The sequence below is a fragment of the Hemitrygon akajei genome, chromosome 4 (assembly GCF_048418815.1).
Source record: "Hemitrygon akajei chromosome 4, sHemAka1.3, whole genome shotgun sequence".
Lineage (NCBI taxonomy): Eukaryota > Metazoa > Chordata > Chondrichthyes > Myliobatiformes > Dasyatidae > Hemitrygon > Hemitrygon akajei.
The window spans coordinates 55698584-55708858 of NC_133127.1; the positions used below are offsets into that span (position 1 = coordinate 55698584).

At 40.4% G+C, this 10275-nt stretch overlaps 1 protein-coding gene across 3 annotated transcripts in view; it reads left to right on the forward strand.

Annotated features, from left to right (window-relative positions):
- The window catches only part of LOC140726364 (evC complex member EVC-like), an 80549-nt gene that overhangs the window by 66698 nt on the left and 3576 nt on the right, over positions 1-10275 (forward strand). For 2 of the 3 annotated variants that reach the window (XM_073042644.1, XM_073042645.1), the window contains exons 16-19: positions 1866-2010; positions 3322-3433; positions 3982-4108; positions 5141-5231. In XM_073042644.1, the coding sequence (XP_072898745.1) occupies positions 1866-2010; positions 3322-3433; positions 3982-4108; positions 5141-5231 (475 nt within the window). Of the gene's footprint in view, positions 1-1865; positions 2011-3321; positions 3444-3981; positions 4109-5140; positions 5232-10275 lie in introns of those variants that run through there. The other variant, XM_073042646.1, reaches the window with a different exon arrangement.

Below are 10275 nucleotides of genomic sequence, written 5' to 3' on the forward strand. Positions count from 1 at the left end.
ATAGTTTGCAGTGAGATAGGGATAGAGCAGGGAAATGAAACTAAATGGATTGTTTTATAAAGACCTGGAATTGAATCATGATCACTGTGTTGAATTTCATAGATATGGAGTTTTTAATACCAGTGAGTTCAGGTACTCAGTTCATTAGGTCTTGTAGGATTTTGCTTCCTACAAAGGAAAATCCAACATCATGAATAGCAGTGATGCTTCACTACCAGATGAGCTCAACTTGTGCATATTTTGAAAGGGAGAATAAAACTACAGCTATGAGGATCCCTGCCGCACCCAGTGACCCTGTGATCTAAGTCTCGGAGGCTGACGTCAGCCTGGCTTTCAAGAGGGTGAACCCTCACAAGGCAGCAGGGCCTGATGAGTACTCGGTAAGGCTCTGAAAATCTGTGCCAAACAGCTGGCAGGGGGATTCAAAGACATTTTCAATCTCTCAGGTCGGATGTTCCCAACCTGCTTCAAAAAGGGAATTAAATTAGTGCCCAAGAAGAGCAGGATGAGCTGCCTCAATGGCTATTGTCCAGTAGGACTCACGCCTATGGTGATGAAATTTTTGAGAGCTTGGTCATGGCTAGAATCAATACCTGTCTTAGGAAGGACCTAAACCCTCTGTAATTTGCCCATCACCACAGTAGGAACAGAAGACACAATCTCTCTGGCTCGCCACTTAGGGCAATATAAATATCTATGTCAGGATGCTATTTATTGACTATAGCTCAGCATTTAATACCATTGTTCCTACAGTCCTGATCAATAAGCTACAGAATCTGAGCCTCTGTACCATCATTCTGCAGTTGGATCCTCTACTTCCTAACAGGAAGACCACAAACTGTGCGGATTGCAAGTAACATCTATACCTCGCTGATAATCAACACTGGCGCGCCACAGGAATGTGTGCTTTGCCCACTGCTCTACACCAATGACTATGTAGCTAGGCATAGCTCAAATGGCTTCTATAAATTTGCTGATGATTTTGTTGGCAGAATTTCAGATGGTGACAAAAAGGGCGTACAGGAACGAGATACTGTATACCATTTAGTGGGTGGTTCAACAAAGATCAAAGATCAAGGAATTGATTGTGGACTTCAGGCAGGGAAAGATGAGGGAGCACAAACCAATCCTGTTAGAGGGATCACAAGTGGAGGGAGTGGGGAATTTCAAGTTCCTGGGTGTCAAAATCTCTGAGGACCTAACCTAACCCTAACCATATTGATGCAGCCATAGAGAAGGCAAAACAGTGGCACACACAAACTTATACTGATGTATACCATGGAGAATATTCTGACTGGCTGCATCACCGTCTGGTGTGGGAGGTGTGGCTTCTGCACAAGATTAAAATATGTTGCAGAAACTTGTAAAATTAGTCAGCTCCATCTTTACTAGCCTCCATAGCATCCAAGATGTCTTCAAGGAGCGGTATCTTAGGAAGATAGCATCCATCGTTAAGGATCCCCACCACCCAGGACATGCCCTCTTCTCATGGTTATCATCAAGAAGGTACAGAAGCCTGAAGGCACACAATAAGTGATTCAGGAACAACTCCTTCCCCTCTGCCATCTGATTTCTAAATGGACACTGAAACCTTGAACATGACCACACTACTTAATTTATTTGTTTTTTTGCACTACTTATTTTAACCCAACTACTTAATAGACACAAATATACTTACCTGGTTTTCTTTTTCTTTTATTTTATTTACCACAAAATATATTAAATCTCAGCACCAAATATCAAAGTGTGTTAAGTGTCTCAAAGCAGTAACTAACAAGTCAAATCATCTCCCTAAACTGTCTTTTGGCGGGTTTGTTTATTCACAAAACTAGAAAAGAATTGATATCTGTCTAATTGTATTTTAGAATCTTTTAGTAGAAAGAACGATGGAGAGTGTCTATGTGACCTTGGAAGGTGCAAATGGTCTTATCCAGAAGTACTTCCAACAGATAGAAGAAACCATGGAGCGGTACAGAAAAGACAAAAGAAATCAGCTGAGGTCCCTGCAAGGTGTCTCTAATTTAATTGCTTAAATCAAATGAAACTTGTACATTTTCCTTTAAGTTTCATTGCTCTGATTTGGAGGTTGGTCACAGATATTGGAACATTGTGGTAAGCATTCCCAGGAAAACCTTACCGTAATAGAGAGGGCATATTGACAGATGCTGTGAGTCAATGGAAATTAAATATCTTCATACGTATCAACATTAAGAAAGCAAACCCAGCAATATTTCTAATTAGTTAATGAATTTTTTATTCATTATAGTTTTGAGTCTTCCAGCCACATATGTTCATTTGAAGAAATGGACATCATCTGGGTATCTCAGATACCCTTTAAGGAGTACTATCTGATTTAAGTTCAACTTTGAATTAGAATAATGTCAAAATGTTTGTATTTCATTTAACCCAAATACTAATACTAAAAATATTGGTTAACTTTCTATAGTCAACAAAGTTCTGTACTCTATATATTGCTACTATACTTAGACTCCAGAATAATGGTGGTTATGTGGCTGTACCTAAATCTTCTACAGCAGTTCCTGCTTCCAAAACATTTACCGAAGAAATCCAAGTTCTATTACTGAGGATTTTGTCCATCCCAACACATAACCCTTCCTCTCCCATAATATCATCACCGTCTAGAGCATTTTGGTTAATATCTGTCTTGGGCAACAGGTTAGAAACTACTGTTAAAAGCATAATAGCAAGGAACTTGTGAAAACCCAGTTAGAGATGAGGTAAAATGTTTCCCTCAAAGAGTCACAAGTTTTAAAGAATTCCATTATAGGGCAGTATAAACTATACCTTTAATTATTTAAGGCACAAATTGATAGATACAAGGGTGAAAGGTTATTGTGAGATAAATAGGAATACACAGCTGAGTTTACAGTCAAGTCAGCCATGATTAATCAATTAGCAAAGCAGGCTCAAGAGGCCAAGAGATCTATTGCTCCTTATTTGTACAAAATGTGTGTATCTGCTGCCTGTACGAGTGTACCGGATGAATGAACCAAGTTTCCTCCAGTGAAATACTGATGTGATTACAAGACTTGAAGGTTTTATTGCAAATTGCCACTGATTGGATTCAGTATCTTAACAGTCAGCTCAGCAACTATTTTTTTTATGATTTGTGAACACTTGGGACCTTATTCCAGATTTCATTAAAATGCAAATGTTGTTACTGTCCATCGAACCATGAGTTTTTGGCTAAAGAAACTGGCTTTTTTGACAAAGTAAAAATGAATTCTAGGATTTTAATTGTAAATGTTGTCAGAGTTTACTACATTTTTGATTGATGTTAATTGAATCTTGTGGAAACAGACACTTTTAAAAAGAAACAGCATATTAAGGAGAAGATGATTGAAGAAAATCTTAGTGCAGGCATGGTTAATGTGAAGACAAAACGCTTTAATTCAACAAAGATTCAACACCAGTGAGTAAGAGTAAGCTGTGATTTATATTTGAAGTTTCTGCAGTGAAGCAACAAACATTGAACAATGCAATCCTAATCTAATTGAAAGCTAACATCAGCTATATTTAATTTCATACATGTAAATGAATTAATTGAAGACGTGCTTCTACAAAACTAACAAAATTTTATAAGCATACAAGCTAAACCATATTAAAAATAAGTTTAAAGTTTTATCTGTTAAATGTGCAAATATTAAGGTTCTGGAGTTTCTAACAATGTCTTTTCTTACAGTTTTGCCCCTAACCTCCTCCTTCTCCTTCTAAATGCTTTTTAAAGCTACCACTTTGACCAACCTGTTTGCCACAGGGCTTATTATATGTCTTAGTGTGAAACTTCTAACAGTATCCTTGATGTATCTCTTTGAGAAATCTTATTCAGTTAGAAACTGTACAAATAGCAGTTGTTAGTGCTTTTGGTAGACAAGTTGATCGGTGCACTTTGTATATCAGAAACGGAGAAAAACATATTTAACTTTAATATAAAGATACCCATGTCTCCATGACTGATAGGATGATGCTGCAGCAGAGGAGGATTATTTCAATGCTTTTGCTTGAAGAGGAGATAAACATGGAGTTCCTGAAGCAGAGGGGGCAGCAGCTCCATCAATTGAAGCAGCAGCTAGATAAACACTTGAAGGTATACTACTGGTCATTTGCTTCTCGACTGTGATTATAGCTGGATAACGAACTTGAACACAAACTTTTTCTTAGAAATAAAGTTTCCACTTCAAAGTAATAGGGCTATTGACTGCTAAAAGATATCAGACATTCAGTATTAAAACTGGAGATGTTTACATACAATGTGAACATTCGATTGTAGCGGTAAGGTTGCCATCTGCTTTTCCTCCATTTCCTGTACTCCTGCTCTCACTTCCTCTCCTCTGAAACTAGCTGGGGTTCACCTTTTCCCAACTTTCCACAGCATCAGTTTTCATATTCAGTGGATCATTCTGCACAATTTTGCTACCTTTGTTAGGATTCCATCACCAGATACTCCAATTTCAGCATTCTAAAAGGTCCATTCCTTTTGCAACTCCATAGCTTGTTCCTCCATCTCTGGCCACCTTTCTGGATATGCGGCACTTACCCACACGACGGCTCGTCCTCCACTATATTTGAGCTCATCAAATTCTTAGCTTGAACACTATACAATTACAATTTCCACACAACAAGTGCCTGTACTTTCATCCGGGGACCCTAGGTTTTGGATCACTCTCCTTATACTTCCATGCTTTCCTTCTGAAGTTTTGTTGTCTAATTCTTTCACCATCTGCCTTGATGTCAAAATGTTTGATAGCAATCTTGCGAAGCATCTTGTCTTGTATTATTTTAATAGAACCTTTAATGTAGTAAAGCAAGTTTTTTTAAAAAATTAGAAATAACACTTTATTCTAGTATTTTGTGACAGCATCAATGAATGGTGGATGGATTGTATTGTAATTACGAGGAATAATGCTCCCAAAAATATTATTTTGCATAAACCTCAAAGCAGCAGCTGTTATCATGTTCAAGTGCATTTCATTTGGTCGCCATTTAGGAGCTTTGGAATGCCAAGTAATGTAGTGTTCACTTTGAGTTTGACTTTGTCAGATTCTGAGTGCTGCCAGTAGAAAATACTGATATTGTAATTCTCTAGTAATGTTGTTTTCTTTTTAACGTCACTACTTAGATGGCAGAAGAAACATTCATATCAGAGCTTGCAGGTTTAACAAGGATTTCACAAGCAGAATGGAAGATCCTGGAGAATAAGTTCCTTTCAGGTATGGAATCAGGATCACTTTCTCAAGCAAATAAAAATTCAGGATTAAGGCAGCTTTTAATTGTGTTCAGTTGCAAATTTCACAAAAGCACATTTTGTTCTCTTTCTGGACATGCAATTAGAGTCATAGGTCTATACGGCATAGAAACTTTCAAGCACTCATCTACACAAGTCCTGCAGTATTTTCCCCACATTCCCATCCCTTCAGGTTCTGCCACTACACCTACCTGAACTCCAGCAACCAAATAATCTACCAAGCTGTATGTCTTTAGAAAGATGAAACTGGTGCACACAAAGGAAACTTAAAGTCACAGGGAAAACATGTCAACTTCACAGAAACGGTACCAGAGGTCAGGGTTGAACCTGAGTCACTGTACCTATGAGGAGGTGCCTCTGCTTTTCATGCTGCAAGTGATTTACTGTGTACAAAGGAAGATAAACTACTAATGTTTAAGATGTTTACTTTTATTACTTACAAAGTGTAAACATTAGTCGTAAATCAATGTTTAGGACAAAAAGAGAATCCCTCTTTTTGAGAGGGTCTATCAGAATGTTCCCTTTGTTCTGATAAGTCTTTGTTAAAACATATGGTCTGATCCAGATAATACTCAGGGTCAATATTGTAAAATATTCCTAACTATAGATTATTCTCAATGTAAAATCCGATTTGAAATTTCCAACAGGAACTGCAATTGGGACTTTTTTCATTGATCTAACAGCGAAGTATGCAAAAGCAGTGTTTAAAATAACAAATTTTGTGTTCCAGTTACAACATGAATGTCAACTGTGGCAAATATGGTTTTATTTTTGTTACGTAGATTATGTTCTTTTTTCCAACCTGATTATGAGTATTTCCATATTTCACATTTTAACCCACTCTTTTTTTCATTTTGCACTCAGTGAGACAACAGCCATTGGCTAATCATCAGAGATGCTAAGGTCAATGAACTTAATTCACACATTATTCATCTCTAAAATTAATATAACCAAACCATTCATTTCTCAATATATCCCATGAATGCTCATGGAATTCTCATAATATCTACAAGTCTGAAATGTTTATTGAGACATCCTTCACCATAAGACCATAAGCTGTAGCAGCAGAATTAGGCTAATTGGCCCATCAAGACTCCTCTGTCAATTGCTTATGGCTGATTTATTTTCCCTTTCACCCCTATTCACCTGCTTTTTCCCTGTAACTTTTGCCCCCCCCCCTTACTAATCAAGGAACGCTGAAACTCTGCTTTAAATATAAGACCATAAGACAAAGGAGCAGAAGTCGGCCATTCGGCCCATCGAGTCTGCTCTGCCATTTTATCATGCGCTCATCTGTTCTCCCATTTAGTCCCATTCCCCCACCTTCTCACCATAACTTTTGATGCCCTTGCTACTCAGATATCTATCAATCTCTGCCTTAAATACACCCAATGACTTGGCCTCCACTGCTGCCCGGGGCAACAAATTCCACAGATTCACCACCATCTGGCTAAAAAAATTTCTTCACATCTCTGTTCTGAATGGGCGCCCTTCAATCCTTAAGTCATGCCCTCTTGTACTAGACTCCCCCATCATGGGAAACAACTTTGCCACATCCACTCTGTCCATACCTTTCAACATTCAAAATGTTTTTGAGGCTCCCTCCCATTCTTCTAAACTCCAAGGAGTACAGTCCAAGAGCAGTCAAACGTTCCTCATATGTTAACCCTCTCATTCCCGGAATCATTCTAGTGAATCTTCTCTGAGCTCTCTCCAATGTCAGCACATCCTTTCTTAAATAAGGAGCCCAAAACTGCACACGGTACTCCAAATGAGGTTTTACCAGTGCCTTATAGAGCCTCAACATCACATTCCTACTCCTATACTCTATTCCTTTAGAAATGAATGCCAACATTGCATTCGCCTTTTTCACCCCTGACTCAACCTGGAGGTTAACCTTAAGGGTATCCTGCATGAGGACTCCCAAGTCATGTTGCATCTCAGAACTTTGAATTCTCTCCCCATTTAAATAAATGTCTGCCCGTCTATTTCTTCTACCAAAGTGCATGACCATACACTTTCCAACATTGTATTTTATTTACCACTTCTTTGCCCATTCTCCCAATCTATCCAAGTCTCTCTGCATACTCTGTTTCCTCAGCACTACCAGCCCCTCTACCTATCTTTGTATCATCAGCAAACTTAGCCACAAAGCTATCTATTCCATAATCCAAATTGTTGATATACAATGTAAAAAGAAGTGGCCCCAACACGGACCCCTGTGGAACAGCCCTGGTAACCGGCAGCCAACCAGAATGGGATCCCTTTATTCCCACTCTGTTTCCTGCCAATCAGCCAACACTCTATCCATGTATGTAACTTTCCCGTAATTCCATGGGCTCTTATCTTGTTTAGCAGCCTCATGTGCGGCACCTTGTCAAAGGTCTTCTGAAAATCCAAATACACAACATCCACTGCATCTCACTTGTCTAGCCTACTTGTAATTTCCTCAAAAAATTGCAATAGGTTTGTCAGGCAGGATCTTCCTTTAAGGAAACCATGCTGAGTTCTGCCTATTTTGTCATAGGCCTCCAGGTACTCTGTAACCTCATCCTTGACAATCGACTCCCAACAACTTCCCAACCACCGATGTCAAGCTAACAGGTCTATAATTTCCTTTTTGCTTCCTTGCCCCCTTCTTAAATAGCGGAGTGACATTTGCAATCTTCCAGTTCTCCGGAACCAAGCCAGAATCTATTGACTTTTGAAAGCTCATTGCTAATGCCTCTGCAATCTCCACAGCTACTTCCTTCAGAACACGAGGGTGCATTCCATCTGGTCCAGGAGATTTATCTACCCTTAGGCTATTCAGCTTCCTGAGTACTTTCTCTGTCGTAATTGTGACTGCGCACACTTCTCTTCCCTGACACCCTTGAATGTCTGGTATACTGCTGATGTCTTCCTCAGTGAAGACTGATGCACAATACTCGTTCAGTTCCTCTGCCATCTCCTTACCTCCCATTACAATTTCTCCAGCATCATTTTCTATCGGTCCTATATCTACTCTCACTTTTCTTTTACTCTTTGTATACTTGAAAAAGCTTTTAGTATCCTCTTTGATAATATGTGCTAGCTTCCTTTCATAGTTCTTCTTTTCCCTCTTAATGACCTTCTTAGCTTCCTTTTGTAAGCATTTAAAAACTTCCCAATCCTCTCTTCCCACTAATTTTTGCTTCCTTATATGCCCTCTCCTTTGCTTTACTTTGGCTTTGACTTCTCTCAGCCACGGCTGCATCCTTTTTCCAATCGAAATTTTTTTTCTTTTTTGGAATATATCTGTCGTGCACCTTTCTCACTTCTCGCATAAACTCCAGCTACTGCTGCTCTACCGTCCTTCTCACTAGTGTCCCTTTCCAGTCAACTTTGGCCAGTTCCTCTCTCATGCCACTGTGATTTCCTTTACTCCACTGAAATACTGACACACCGGATTTCGGCTTCTCTTTCTCAAATTTCACAGTGAACTCAATCACGTTATGATTACTGCCTCCTAATGGTTCCATCACCTCTGGTTCATTACACAATACCCAATCCAGTACAGCCGATCCCCTAGTGGGCTCAACAACAAGCTGTTCTAAAAAGCCATCTCGTAGTCATTCTATAAATTCTCTCTCGAGATCCAGTGCCAGCCTGATTTTCCAAATCCACTTGCATGTTAAAATCCCCTACAATTATCATAACACTGCCCTTCTGGCAACCCTTTTCTATTTCCTGTTGTAATTTGTAGTCCACATCACTGCAACTGTTCGGAGGCCTGTATATAATTGCCGTCAGGGTCCTTTTAACCCTGTGATTTCTTAGCTCAACCCATAAAGATTCTGCACCTTCCGATCCTATGTCACCTCTTTCTAATGATTTAATATCATTTCTTACCAATAAAGCCACGCCACCCCCTCTGCCTACCTGCCTATCCTTCCGATACACTGTGTATCCTTGGACGTTCAGCTCCCAGAGACATGCATCCTTTGGCCACAACACCATACCTGCCAATCTGTAGCTGTACGACAAGATCATCCACCTTATTCCTTATGCTGCGTGCATTTAAGTATAACACCTTAAGTCCAGTATTTACTTTTTGCTTTGATTGCACTGCAACTCATCCCAATGGCTGCAAATTTGCCCCATCGCCTGCCTGTCCTCCCTGACATCTTTACTGCTCATTATCTTAAATTTATTTCTGTTTTCCCCCTCCTCCGCTCTATCATTCCAGTTCCCATCTCCCTGCCAAATTAGTTTAAACCCTCCCTAACAGCTCTATTAACTTCCCGCCAGAATATTGGTCCCCTTTGGGTTCAGGTGTAACCCGTCCTTATTGAACGGGTCATACTTCCCCCAGAAGAGATCCCAATGATCCAAGAATCTGAAGCCCTGCCCCCTGCACCAGTCTCTCAGCCATGCATTCATCTGCCTGATCCTAGTATTCTTTCCTTTGCTAGCACGTGGCATGGGTAGCAATCCTGAGATTACTACCCTGGAGGTCCTGCTTCTCAGCTTCCTTCTTAACTCCTGGAAATCTCCCTTCAGGGCCTCCTCCCTTTTCCTATCTATGTCATTGGTGCCAAAATGTACCAAGACAGCTGGCTGCTCGCCCTCTCCCTTCAGAATATTCTGAATCCAATCCAAGACATCCTGTACCCTGGCACCTGGGAGGCAACACACCTTGCGGGTATCTCTATCAGGCTCACAGAATCTCCCGTCTGTTCCCCTGACTATGGAATCCCCTATGACTACTGCATTCCTCTTCTCCCTCCTTCCCTCCTGCACAACAGCGCCAGGCTCAGTGCCAGAGACCCAGTCACTGTGGCCGTCCCGTCAGGTCATCCCCCTCAGCAGCATCCAAAACTATATACTTGTTGCTGGGGGGGCAGCCACAGGGGTGCTCTCCACTATCTGGGCATTTCCCTTCCCTCTCTTGACACTCAGTTTTCTGACCCCTGTAGCCTAGGGATGACTACCTCCCTGTAGCTCCTGTCTATCACCTCTTCACTTCCCCTAATAAGCAGTAGGTCATC